Raw genomic sequence first — 14,377 nt, forward strand, 5'->3', positions numbered from 1 at the left:
AAGTTCGGATTCACCTTAGAGGGCTATACGATGCTTGCTCAAGAACCCTCGGGGAGGCTTCTTAGACTTCACAAACAAAAGCAAGGTCATCTCTCTCCATTAGACAAAGCTCATCATAAGCCCTTCCCTTATAGCCAAACTTGTGCCAATGGTCCCTTGGAACTCATTCACTCAGATCTTTGTGGCCCTATGCCCCTCCTCATAGGGATTAAGTATTTTTCTCACCTTTATAGATGATTGCTCCTAAATATATATCTACTTCATGAACAGAAATAATCTACCATTACCATGTTTAGGCAATCCAAGCAAGAACTGTGAAATCAACATATCTTGCATCCAAAAGCTATGCAATGATAACGGGGGAGAGTACACCTTTCGTGAATTGCAGCTTCTATGCCAAGTAGCTGGAATTTGCTAGTCACAATCCCCAATCATCCATAGGAGAATGGCGTCACTAAAGGGAAGAATCATCCATAGGAGAATGGCATCACTGAAGAGAAGAATCGCACACTTATAGATGCTGTGCGCGCCATACTAACAACACGCGCTTCTCGCTCTAGTCTATGGGGAGAAAGTCGTCGTCACTGCTTCCTACACCTTATATGCTATGGTATAGCCATAATCCTGACATTTCACGTTTTAATTTCAAAAAGATCACCTCAAAAATTTTCCACACTCCGGCTGAATTCCATCGCTTTGTCCAAGTAGAAAATACCCCCAATCAACGTATCAATCCTCTCCCGATTATAGGCAGCACACTCAGCCTACATGCACTTCCTTGGCAAGTGTAGACACTACCTCTATAAGTGCTTCTACAACCCACACTTTACACACCCCTCAGCCAACACACACACACACACACACACACACACACACACACACACACACACACACACACTACCTACACTCATCTCAGCACCACACACCCCTCACCATTGCACTGCTCCTCTCCTAACTGCACCCATCTTCTCATCAACATTGTTACCCACAATGGTGTCTACATGTAACACACCGCATAACATGTAAAACTACGGGATCTCATAACCCAGATACAACTTTACATCGAGTTTAGCAAGTTGAAGCCAATTTTCAGCCGACACCATCAGCGCCTACTTCTCTGTGCAACATCCATCGTCCACTTCACCTCTCAGCATCATTTTCAAATTATGCCATACCACCACATTTTTTTATTCCCTCAGGCATTGATGAAGTAAACATCGGACTCTCAAACTTCACCATTTGATGGTTCAGTCTGGCCTCTCCAACTGACACCAGTGTTGGTCGTTGTGCACGCTCCATCAAGGATATCTATGATGCTACATGTTTTTCTATTGTACTTGCAAAGAGCACTTAAAAGAGCTAACACATCCCACTTCGTGAAGCACTAGTCATTCAAGATGGGCAGGGCGCATTAGTAGCCGTAGACACATGGAATTTTTTCTTCGCCCACCAACCATAACATTGTCACTTGCATGTGGCTTCGCCGAAATAAGTAATATCCAGATGGATTAGTGAAGCACTAGAAACCATGCTGGGAGACTCTCCCAATGAGAAGGGAAGATGTGTACAATGATGGCTAAATCACCATCTGGGAGGAGGAAACAACCCCACTAATGGGCAATATTGCCATCTAGGCGCTCCCGCGTGCAGATAGAGCTGCCCTTGAGATTCTCAAATTGGCCCCTAAGTGTGTGGATCAGCTCCAGCCAAATGTCCTGGATAGTCTCTGCCACTGCAACGGGTCAAGTCTTCAAGATGCAGAAGCAACAAGCTCGCCAAATGAACCACAGTGTCATACTGCAAATGAGCTCCCAACACCACTCTCTATCTCTGCTCCAATCTTGAGGGACTAACTCGGTGGCTAGCTCGAGTGTAGGCCGGCCCTCCTGTATCGCAATCATCCTGTCCACTGAAGGTTGTTGCACCGGCTCCTTCATCTAAGAGCTGCCTGGGTGATGCTCCTGCATCCGCTGTGAGGAAGCAATGCCTCGTCTGAGCTGCTTCTCCTCCTCTCTGGTAGCAGCCAAGCAAGTTGCACACTCCTTGAGAAAGAAACGACTAAGCTCTACAAGGCCAGTGGCCGCTCTAGCAATAGGGTCTCCCTGTGTGTCCATACTCACTATCCAAAGCGCCACAACCTGCTCTCTAAGCTCTGTATCCAACAAGATCCTCTCCGGGATGCGTAGCCTGACACTGCCACTGCTCTGTCTATCTGACACAGTAAGCATCACTGGCCCATGATCTGAAAACCTAGTCCCTGCCAAAATGCATATTTGAACCACCAATGTCACAGATGTGGTCTATCTAGCGTAAAAATGATCTATCCTCGATAGATTCACGTCCCCTACTCTACGGTTAGACCCAGAGAAAGAGAGACTATTTGGGGCCGGTACAAATATTTGCAGGTTGCCATACATTCAAAATCCTCAAAATCATACATAGGCACTCCCAAGCGGCCAACTCGGCCCTGTGAATAATAGCATGGCTACCCCCAATCCTATCGTAGGGGTCTTCCAACATGTTGAAATACCCCCCAATGCACCACTACTCTGAATGAGTCAAGAAATCCACAATACGTGACAAAAACTTAGCCCATGCACTCGCATGGTTGGGCGATGTTCAGCCTGGCACAATAATACCTCCCCACAATGGTCTACTGCCATGAGTCTGCAAGTCATACACACCCCTCCGTGAATGCCTCTAGGCCCAAAAGCAACTGGACCAAAAAGTTTCATAGCGGCCACGCAAGATCTGTCCACAATGCCGAATACAAGTCTCACAGAGGTGATGCTCTTAAAGCATAAGAATATCTATCGTGTCACCCACTAGGCATCTTCGAAGCTCTTGTCTCAAACGACCCATATGTGTAGAAACTGGGGTCCACCTAGAACCTGCACATTCTGTGAGACAATCCTCATGGGATCAGTGACAGAAAACCGATGCTACCATGGTAGCCAACCTCGCAATCTTCAAGGCTGGTTTGGATGGGGAGTAATCCGCATCCGAGTGACCCCGAGAGAGGCGTTTCTGAAGTGACTATCCAACCCATGCCCAAGATGAGCGTGCAATCCGTAGGGCTACATCCTCTGTCCAAATATCCTCATGTACAAATACGTAACGAGGAGCACTCTGGGTGTCTACAAAAAAGTATATCACAATGTGTCTACACCCAACTGCATAAGGCGGGGTCACACTGAACTTGGCTAGCGGCCAAAGTGTTTGAATTGTCACTCCTAGATCCACCGTGTGGTGCAAAAAATGAAGAGCCTGAAAATGGAGCCAATCTAGTATTGTATACAGAGTCCACTTTGTGTGATCCGTGCCACTCAGCGGAAAGGAGAAACCAACCACTGTATCCAAGGCCTCGGTACCTCTGGCTGCCAGAAAGAGAACATGTACTCTGAAACAAGTTGCCTCGAGGTCAGGAGATGGGTCGCCAAGAAAACGCGTTAAGTCATTAATTTTTTATGGGGACCCTAAAAGGTATTCCTAATGGAGTTGGCAAATGTCAAAACTGGTTAGCCCACAAGGCATTGACGCAATAGAAGAAACCTGCACCAAGAGAGGCGTCCTCGGGTAGGGTTGTCCCTCCTAAGCCAGTCAGCTCGTAGCGAACGCATTGCCAAGAGATCTCGAGCTGCTGAGGAGTATCCTGTCCCCTCAGCCGATGGAGCGTGAGAAGGGCTAGAAGATGAGGCTGAGGGGCCAATGGAGGAGATGGCAAGTGGGGCTGGGGGAGGTGGGGGAGAGACAGGGGCAAAGAAGAGGAGTCAGTAGGCGGAGGGGGGATTGGTGGTAGCGAGGATGAGGTGGAAGGAGACTTCTATGGTATATCCTGATGTAGAGAGTCAAAACGGTCTTACTTTAGGAACCCAATATTGCTGGTCTGTTGCAGGTCAGCCACCAAAGGGGGACTGTATGACGAGCCCGTGCCTGATGACGGCAGCCGTGTACTTGCTACCAGCCATTAGCTCAATGGCCACCCGTCTCTGCAAATGTGCTAGCCTGTACACCCTCGGGCCTTGTCTAATGTGCCTGACCATCCTTGGGAGGCTGATCTGTGGCGCGGGTCGAGCTCTTCTAGGTGGACAGGCCTTCGCAAGATGGCCCATCTCTTTGCATATAAAGCACTGGTTTGAGAGTCCCAAATACTCCACACTTTGGCGGAGCCACACGCCACTCACCCTAGGCAGAAAGACTACCTTTGGGAGAGTGGGTATCCTGAACCAAAACACGTACTATAGCTATACCTGGTACCTTGGCAGCGACTGAAGCTTTTGTATGCGGAGTCTCCAAGATTGTCTCAATGTCAGAACCAAACCTTGATAAAACCGGAGGTACTCTCTCTTCAGTCTGGGGAAGCGAACCAAAATAGGCAAATATGCTTCCTCGAACAGAACATCAAAAGCTGGGTCAAAACCATGGCGCCACTGTCGTAAATGAGCATTGACTGCACCGATGGCCAACCGGTTCATCGAAATGACGTTGGAAGCCATCTCGGGAGTCTCAAACTCGATCTGGTAGTAACCGCGCTTGAGGTCCTATATGTCAATGATCTTTCCCACCTCTGTAAGAAGGCATGCATGGAGGTCATCGCGCACCTCGCCTTTGCTGGCCAGGTTGCGATAATCTTGCAGATGACAGAAGTGGCATGAACACGCTCGACCTTTGCTGCAAGGCTCGCTAGCTCTGTTGGCGATAGAGCAAGTCAGATGGTAGGTTGTGAAAGGTTGGGCGAGGCGGCTTCGTCAGAGTCCCTCTGAGCAGAGCAGGAGTCTTTATCTGTGTCTGTTGTTGTGGAAAAGAAAAGGGTGAGTCAATGTCAAGGGAGGCGAGTTGAGAAAAAGATAACGAATAGTCAACAGAGGAGGGGAGGGAGGGAGGGGGTTTTGAAAAACAAAGGCGAGTAAGGGCACAGGAGAAGCAACACTGGGGGGGGGGGGGGGGGGGCTACAGCGTGATGGCAGGGGGAGGGGGTGGTCACAGCAGCAACGAGCATCACATCGAAACTCCATTCTTACATGATCGCTTGCATGAAACAATTTATATGCATGAACAACCATGGTCTCCACATCCAATTTATCCATCCCCACGTGTGTGCTAACTTAAGCGACCTTTATATGGTCTTAAACAACTTCCCCACCAATAGTATACTTGCATCCACGAGTATCTCCTTGCTAATGGGTGGGAGCGTTTAACAGTAGACTATATCATATATGTCTAGCACACACATGAAGCCATTGCTCTCTTAGGTCTATTTGTTGACAACATTCCTCTCAAGCTACAAATGCTCTCATGATTTGGAGATCCAAATATCTTTGTGAACCAAGTACCAAAATTCAGAGCATGAACCAAGCGCCAAAATTCAGTTGCTCTACCCTCCATCAAAGCTGAATATGTTGCTATTTCCTTAGCCTTTCAAGAAGCTCTCTGACTATCTGCACACCTTCATAAACTTTGGCTTCCATACTCCATTGGCCCACCACCTGTTAGCCTCTTCTACAACAATTGCTCCCTCCGAGAATCCCAGCTTCTCACCCAAAACGGAACACATCCACATCAGCTACTATTTCCTTCGAGAGCTTGTAGCACATTACTTCATTCAACTACATGCAACAACTAGGCATATATTCTCACATAGTTAGTGCCTGGCTCGAAGCAACAGGCCTCCTACATTCGCCTCTCCCTTTATCCTTAGCATCAGGTGGCAGCATATGTTGAAGAGGGGATTGTTTCCAGGTCAACAGTCTAATCCACCCTTTAGGAGGGATGCTGATATTTAATGAAATATCATGTAAGGGTGAATTACCTTGTTGTAATGGATTACGTTCCCACCTTCATTGGAGCTACCTAAAAGTACTTTAATCAAAACTACCCACCAACTTTTATCACACCTACTAGTATCACTACCCTATTTCATGATCTTGAGTGTATATATATGTAAAGAAATCCATGTAGTGGTTTGTCTTTCAGAGTAGAGAAATCAGTTTTCAGGTGTTCTCATTTCTCTTGTTGTTCTCAGCTTGTGTATTGAGTATTTTGTTAATGTCTTATCTACTTTTACTTAGCGTTAAGGTTAGTTCATTAGTTGCAACAGCTCTGAGGGTACCCACATCAGCACTAAATAAATTCTCTGCTACGAAAATCATAGGTCTCTCTTTGTCCAAGGTAAAACGACTATTTCTCTGGAGCTATGATCCGACTTGTCGAAAGTATAGCATTGTTGCACGACCTTCTACACTTTGACGGGGAGTTTGATGAAGGGTGATGAGACTTGGGCAGTGTCAAGTATGTGGAACCCTAGAAAATACAAAACCATAGGCCTCTCTTTGTCCATGTCACCTCCTTCAAAGACATTGATGAACGTTTTTAATCAACATGTCTTGGCCCAACTAACAGCTTGCTACATTCTTTGTAAGAAATTTGCCGCACCTGGACAACATTGCTGAGAACCTAATCTCCCTGGATCTAATGGGGTTAAACCATAACTGATTGTGTAGATCCCGTAACTCGATATGAACAGCTATATATGCAAATTCAATTACTGGAATGTATGAATCGCAATCAGGTTTTTTATGTGCTTCCTTGGTTGATGCAGAGATCATTGGCAGGACCTATGGGTCCGCAGAGGGGTTGCTACGCATATGCGAGAGATTGCTGCTGCTATTTTTGCTGATTTGCAGGACATCATTGGGGGACGAAGTGTTTTTTCCTCTCATCAGGGGTGGTGGTCTTTCTTTCACCCTTTCTCTAAACAACCACTTGTCACTTGCCAGGGGACTTTTGTAATCGGCATAGCAGAGATTGGCCATCATGGTTATCATCAGAGACTTACATTTTAGGGTGAGGTACCAGTTGATCAACGTTTGGATGTTCATTGGCAGCCTTTTTGATTTGTGAGCTCCTTGGGGAGGTGCTACTTGTGTTAACCCAGTTTTCACAGCAAAGAAGGCACCGCTTTGGAGGTTATGGATTTAGCAGGGACACACCTTGGCAGAGTTAGTTTGGGATCCTGGTGTGGCCTTCTGCAAACTCATTGAGAAGAGGCTACCATGAATAGGGGAGAACCTTTGGACAACTTGGTGTGAAGGGGCCATAAATAAGTACCTAGGAAAGCCCCCATCCCTAGAAACAGGAAAAAACCCCAATGTTTGATTTTGAATTTGTTTTTGATGATTCCTTGATTGCAGGTAGACTGTTCTAATCTTGCTACAGGCATCCCTCACAAGGGGACGAGTAATCCCCTTCTTAGCAAATGCCACCACCTGTCACAAGGGCTGTGAAGGAGACGTCCAACTGTCTTCCCCCACCTTAGGTTGTCCCCACTCTCAGTTCTTGGTTCCCATGTCCCGATTTGACATCCCCCACATCTGTGATCTTCGTGAACTTTCGGTCTCATGGGTCATTAGGCCTTTTAAAGATGTCTAATATCTATTTTTCATCATTTTTCTCCTTCCCTCCCTTATAACATAAATAACAAAAACAACGTACAGTCACATGGCCAGCCAAAGTAAGCAGCTGGAAGAGCATTTGCAGAGGAGGAGATAATTGGCTCACATCAAAATAGCACACAAACACTCCAAAGAGCTTTTAGCTAAGGTCCACCTTGCTGTGCAGAGTGCTTCCATCAAACATGAAACTTCCCTAAAACAGCCACAAATATGCTGAACATGATTTTCCGTCCCTAAGAGGGAATGAGACATGGAAGATTCATGCATCAGCCAAACGTGTTGAAGACCCATTGTTGAACGCAAATCATCTGAGACAGCATGAGCTACTTGAGAAGCTCGCTTCTGCTTATGCCCAGAAAAAGAACTGCCACAAAGATGCATCTCCTGTATGGCATTGAAAATTTCTCCAGTAAATTCTTGTGTTGTATAATGCAGTTAGCCAGGGCAGATAAGCTTTGACCAACAAGTTCTAAGGATTGCAAAGTCCTTGATGGTGGATGGTTTACCCATATTACTTCAAAAGCACTTCACAAGTTATTTCCACTGTGATGGAATGTTCAATTTCTAGATTGTAAAAAAATTCCGTAACTGTCAAATCATTAACTCTAAATCCTTTAAGGTGGTTGACACTTCAATTGTACTTGATGAGATTAGAAAAGGGTTTTTCAAAATGCCTTTCTCATTATTACAAGAATAGGAAAATGACAAGAACTTGAACCATAAGAACTTCTGTACCATAAAAAGTGATGTCAAAGTTGAAGGTTGATTTTCCTTGATATAAAGTCAGTTGAACTACAAGCTGGACAGTCAAGGCATTTTGTATGTAAGGAGTGTCGCATTGCAATGTCTCCTCAGTCGTATTAAATCTCCCGGGACGCTTTTCAATGCCTCCAAAGTTACAAGAGAATGATATAATTTGCATCAAGTTTTCTCCAAACATTGTCAATGTTGTGAAGTTTTTTGTAGGTGCAATGGTTGGTGTGATATAGCTTATCTGAACAGCCTCAGTACTACCTGCAACAGTATTTTGAATGTCTCCATTTGATCTCAAATAAATACATCCTACTGTAAACCACTTCATTCAGAGTTCTTTGACCTCTCTTCTACTCAATTATGTGACATGTAAAACGTGTTAGCTTGACAACCTCCATTTGCGCTTTGCTCAAGGAAGAAAACATGTCTTAACTTCAAAATTATATATATTTGAGCCCTCAGTAGTGCTTGCATTTTATTTAAACTATGGTGCTCTGTTATTGTTTACTAATTGTCAAGAAACCTATCTCATTATAAACCAAACATTCAAAAGTCCAATGATTTACAGAAAGAGTTTATACAAATCAATGTGCAATGGAAACGGAAGATAGAAGCCACCAAGTCGGATGTAGCGGGAATAATGTGTCGTGCTCTCTATTGTGGTGCTACTTAGTGCAATGTGCATGAACATTGAAATCTCACTCTGACAGAATGAAAACATGGTAGACAATGAACAACAGAGCAACGAGCGACTCAACAGTAGAACCTAAACAGCATGGGACTCGACTAACTCAGATGAGTCAGTACAGAGTCTGGCATGGCAACACACTCTGCTCCAAGCCCAGAACTCACGGGTACAATGGGGGTGTCGAGGCTCAAGATGTGCAAGGAGGGTGCGGGTGTGTGGTGACGACGCTAGACTCAAGACTCATAAAACCATCTAGAACCAAGTCCGCAGACTAAAGCAAATGTGAGCATATATACAACCCAAAAGGGGCAACCAACGGATAACTCAAATATCTCTAACTGACCAGCTGCACCTACCCCCAAACTGTGGCGGAGAAAACACGGTGTCCTCTAAACTACCACTCCTGAACCCACAACCAATTGTAATTGTCTTGTCTTTCCGTGTAGAATGACACTGTAGCATTGGAGAAGTCGGACGATGGAGGTGGAGGCGGATAGAATGGTGGGTAAGGAGATGGAGGCCAGGTGTATGGCGGAGGGTAGTGGCCATATGCTTGAGGAGGGTACACTGGATAGGGAGCACCAGCCCCATGAGTAGCAAACTGGGTAGGGTGAGAAGGTGGAGCACCTAATGGTAGAAATCCGGGAAAGCCGCTGTAAAAGGGAGCATGATGGGACACGGGAGGCTGGGAGAGTGAGGCCATGGAGGGTCCTCCAAATGGTGAGGAAGCCGATCCCGGGTGCCAAGACTCCATAGTAGGTGATGGTTGTTCGGCTCCCTGGGAATCCACCGACTTGAAGCACCCGCTTGAGTGCCACAGTAGCAACATTAGTAGAACTTCGAGTTGTAGTTGTCACAGATGTAGCTCTTTGTGAAATGGCTATAGGATGAGCTTGGGCGTAGGAGGGACACATGACTAACCACGCAGGGAAGTTCCTGAACTGCGGCCATATCATTTGCTTCTTTAAGTAGCATTTGTAAAGTGCGGACAATGTATCTCAGATCCTGCACTTGTCGAGTGAGAATTCAGATGCGATCTTGAGCTTGAGCAGTTAACACATCCCTATCCATCGATCTTTGAGGGTGGCTACACACTTCCCTTTGCATATTGTCATATACAGTGCGATGCAGGCCGTTAGTGTGTAGCAGGCTACAGTGTCAGTGTCACTTTCACAGGACAGTTAGTACAGTTTGGACTTTACAGTTGGTCTTTGGTCTGGTCGGTTCACACTAGACCAACTCGCTGGGCAGCGACATGTGGCAGGGGTGGTTTAGTGGACATCGTGGTCAGGTCACCACCGCCACCCAGTGGTGTTGTCATTTATGAGCCGTTGGTGGCTCTTTATGGTTGTATATATGAGTAGTAGCGTTTTGGTCAGGTTTTTCTTTTACGTAGTCGTCTAGAGTGAGTCTATACACAAAGCACGTCTTCACCATCCCGGCACATCTGAGCCTCGACACCCCCATTGTACCTGTGAGTCCTGGGCTGGAGCTGAGTGTGCTGCCATGCCAGAGTTTGTATCAGTTCTTTGAGATAGTCGAGTCATATGTTCTGGTCTGCTGTTGTGTCTTTGTATTGTTTTCTTCCTTTTCAGTCTGTTTGAGTGAGATTGTCACGCACATTGCACTGACCACCACCCACTGTAGAGAGCACAACACATTATCCGCGCTACAGGTGCTCTCATTTTGGCGATCACGGTGGGACCTCAAATGAAGTCTCACTCTTGGTTGAGATACAAATCGTGAAGCTAATTGGTTGTTACCTAGCTCCGCACACTTGCTTGCACTGTGTAGATAGTCTGTTGGTCTGGTCCTCTCACGCCCTGGTCCAACCAGTCCTCGTCCTTGTCCCGGGTCCTGGTCCAGTCCTCCTCGTCCTGCCAGCTAGGTGGTCTAGTCACTATCCTCACTTGTCCTGGTCTAGACCTGTGTTGTTCAGCCCACAGTTAGAGTCTTCTTGCCCAAAGCTTGGTTGGATTGGTGGTCACTGCATGACACATACAAGGCGGTCAGTCGAGCGTCAAAGCGCACTACTGAGCCCTCTGAAGTACTATAACAGAAGATGACCTTTGGTATCTAGTAGAAGTCCATTAACCTCATCACCCATACCACCACATACGACATCCCCCATTCCTTCATCCGGTTCCACATCTTCCAGATCACCTTCTCCAATAAAGCTCTCTCCTATTCTGCTACAACAGGCTATTGAGCAACCGGCTCAACAAGGGTCCAGTGAGGCGTTGGCTAGTGTGTTGGCCAAGGTAAACATCAAGTTCCCCACCTTCAAAGGACTCTCTTCAGAAGATGTTGACGACCATGCAAGGAGGTTCGTATCTCTCTGTAGGGGTCATGGTCTTAACAGAGAAGATGCTTATTTAGTACTTTTTCCATCCACCTTGGATGGCTTAGCAGACAAATGGTACAGCCAGTTTGCAGAGAACCATTTTGCAACTTGGGCAGCCTTAATACAACAATTCTGTGCAGCTTTCAGGCTAGGTGACTACCAAGAGAAACTGTTGGATGAGTTGGCCAACATGGTGCTCCAGCCACACGAGACTTTTTGTAGAGCTTATGACTAAAACCAAGTCTCTGGTTGCCAAGCTTCCCCAGCAACCCAGTGAATTCATGGTTAAGAAGTGGGTGGAGAAGGCGCTCCCCAAAACCTCTCAGCAAAGACTCCGAGAGAGCCTCCGACCCAACGCCACTCTGGAGGAATTCATCGCAGCTGCTACTAGGATAGAGGGGGCTAGGAAGCTGTTCAACAACTCCCCACACATAGAGACTCCCTCTGTGTTCTCGGAAAGTAGCCCTGCTGATCCATTGACTTCTTTGCGTAGAGAACTTGAAGCCCTAAAAGTACAACGTGCTCTCCAAGAAGAGAAATCAATCTCTCTTAGACAAGAGAAACCATCGCATCTTGAGGCTTTGGATCAAATCAAGAGAACGTTAGAAGACCTTCGGTCTTAGCAGGAGACTAAAGCTATGGTATGGTGCAGCTCTTGTCCCTCTCCAGGACATCCTCCACAGGACTATCCCCTTCGGGCTTATTGCCACTTTTGCGAAAAATCTGGGCACGAAGACAAGGACTGTTACTATATCAAAGGATTGCGGCAAATACAACAATGTCTAGGTCCTTCTCTCGAACAAGGGCTAGCACCTGCATCCAACATGGTCTCACCCTATGGCCATCAAAACCATAGTTACCGGGGAACGCCTATATGGGGCCTTGGAATGCCGGAACGGCGTTCCGGCCGGTCAAAAATTCAGGGAACGCGTCGGAACGGACTGCCGTTCCGACAGGCAGGCCATCACCGGAACGAACCGGCTGCTGTTCCCGTTCCGGGCCCATTCCGCAGTTCCGCGCCGTTCCGTTCCGCGCCGTTCCCGTTCCGGGCCCATTCCCGTTCCCCCGTTCCGCAGGGAGGCCCGTCGCCGTTCCCGTTCCGGGTAACTCTGATCAAAACCCGTTGCCACCTCTGCTGACAACACCTCCTATGCAGCAAGGTATGCACAACAACTTTGCATCCCCCAGCTTTTATCATGCTAGTACTCCCTCAGTTCCCCAAAGCTTCTACACCTCAGCCTCTAGCTACATGCAGCAACAAGAGCAGCGACCACCTCGTCCCCCATTTCGTCCGCCTAATCGGCCAATATTATGCTACAGATGCGGTGAATATGGGCATTACCAAAGTAAGTGTCCTTTACCTGAAGGGTCTGCTCCTTACAGACATTGTCCGGAGTCTAAGAACCACTACAGTAAGGATTGTCCCAAGCAAAGGGCATCCTCATCTTCACGACCGAATCAAAACCAACAAGAGTTCAGATCAATCTAATCACAGTGAACACCACTCCTTAGCCAGCACCTGCTACACATATAGTTTGGCCACAACAAGTGGCAGAGCCCGCTGGCGTGCTCACTCGGGCACAAAGAGCAACCCTGGGTTTAAGCTTGCCAACAGGACCATCTCGTCCATCACTTCCGCAACCTGATCAAACTGTTGAAACCTTAAGTGGTGAAAAGAATAGGCCAATCTCTATGCTTTCGGACATTGATGGAGCCTTCTTGGCAGCAGTGGCTGACTTGCAACAGGTCAAAGTTTCCGAGGAGGCCTAGATTGTAGGAGCTAAGCCCACAGCGGAAGCAATCTTGAAGAACACCTTTCAACAAGTGTCCCTTTATGAGATGCTCCGGCTAGATGCAACCCTCAGAAGTGACCCTCTCAATAGTTCAATCTTTGATTGAACAATGTATAGAGTACACTCAGCTCCAAGCCCAAGACTCAGAGGTACAACGGGGGTGTCGAGACTCCAATAAGAAAAGAGTGCAGATGTGGGGTGTTGGACCCAAGACTCGGGACTCAAGACGCTAGACCATAGAAAGTAGATGATGTGTACGACGCCTAGAACCAACTACAAATATATGCAATCATAAAGAGTCACCAACGGCCATAGTTTTTCCATACGTCAACCACACGTCGGACGCACACGGATATGGAAGTACGGAATAAGTACGGATTAAACTACCCAAAAATTCAACACGTTAGATAGCCTACTACATAAGATGCTTAAAAGCCAACATAGTACACCACTATGTTTAAAAATTTATACACAAACACAAATCCATAGAAGCTTTAGAAATTAGAATTTAGAGACTAGCTTGTTGCTCAATCTGCACACGGTACACCAATCAACCAATGACCATCAATCAATCAGGCATGTAGACACAGAACAAAAAGTGGAGAGATGAAACCTCCAAGTAATGAAGTAACCTCCAAACAAGAAGGAGTCAGGACTGTAGAAGCAAGCCAAAATACATTCAAGAGTGTAGTCTCCTGAATCCAAACATAAGTAGAGACTACAGGCTAGAATCTAAATTGTAGAGTCAACACCATAAGTAGAAGTCCAACACCATAAAGAGGCGGCCAAGCGCAGTGAGTCTAACTCTCACCATAGCTCACATCCTCGTCGTCATAAGCGACGCCATCATCACCACCATCATCCTCGTCCTCATCCTCATCCTCATCACCACCAACTGAGCATGATGTCCCAATATAACTAGCACCAGCAATGGAAATAGGCTCTATTTCATCTATAGTACTCTGTGCAATGGCCTCCTGAATCTCTTGCAAGGCAAGCAAGCGATCCTCATCTTTTTCCTTATTGAGAATTTCCAATGTGACCTCCATTCTCTCATAGCCACGCTCTTTGATTTTGGATATGAGCCTCAAGTTCATGTGTATGTACATAAGCTTCTCCTTATGAGATGGAAGTAGCCTATTTCTTCTCTTGGTATGAATGAGAGAGAAGATGCTCCAATTTCTCTCACATGGAAAGGCACATATCCCTTGAGAAAGCATCCTTAGAGCAAGAGCTTGCAAAGCAGGTGTGCAAGCCTCAAAAGTTTCCCACCCTTTCACTCCCTCTTGCATCCTGTTTTAATCTTTTGCAATTGAATGAGCAAATGACTTGCTTTCAGCTTTATAAA

The 14,377-nt window shown here is 46.5% G+C and overlaps 1 protein-coding gene across 1 annotated transcript in view; it reads right to left on the reverse strand.

The window, feature by feature from the left end:
* Window positions 1-14,377, reverse strand: part of LOC147449733 (protein GAMETE EXPRESSED 2-like) — a 94,758-nt gene that overhangs the window by 70,054 nt on the left and 10,327 nt on the right. The window contains exon 3 of the mRNA XM_086522098.1: window positions 8,187-8,465. Within this exon, the coding sequence (XP_086378224.1) occupies window positions 8,187-8,465 (279 nt within the window). The remainder of the gene's footprint in view (window positions 1-8,186; window positions 8,466-14,377) is intronic.

Source organism: Adiantum capillus-veneris, chromosome 10 (assembly GCF_014529385.1).
Source record: "Adiantum capillus-veneris isolate H3 chromosome 10, ASM1452938v2, whole genome shotgun sequence".
Lineage (NCBI taxonomy): Eukaryota > Viridiplantae > Streptophyta > Polypodiopsida > Polypodiales > Pteridaceae > Adiantum > Adiantum capillus-veneris.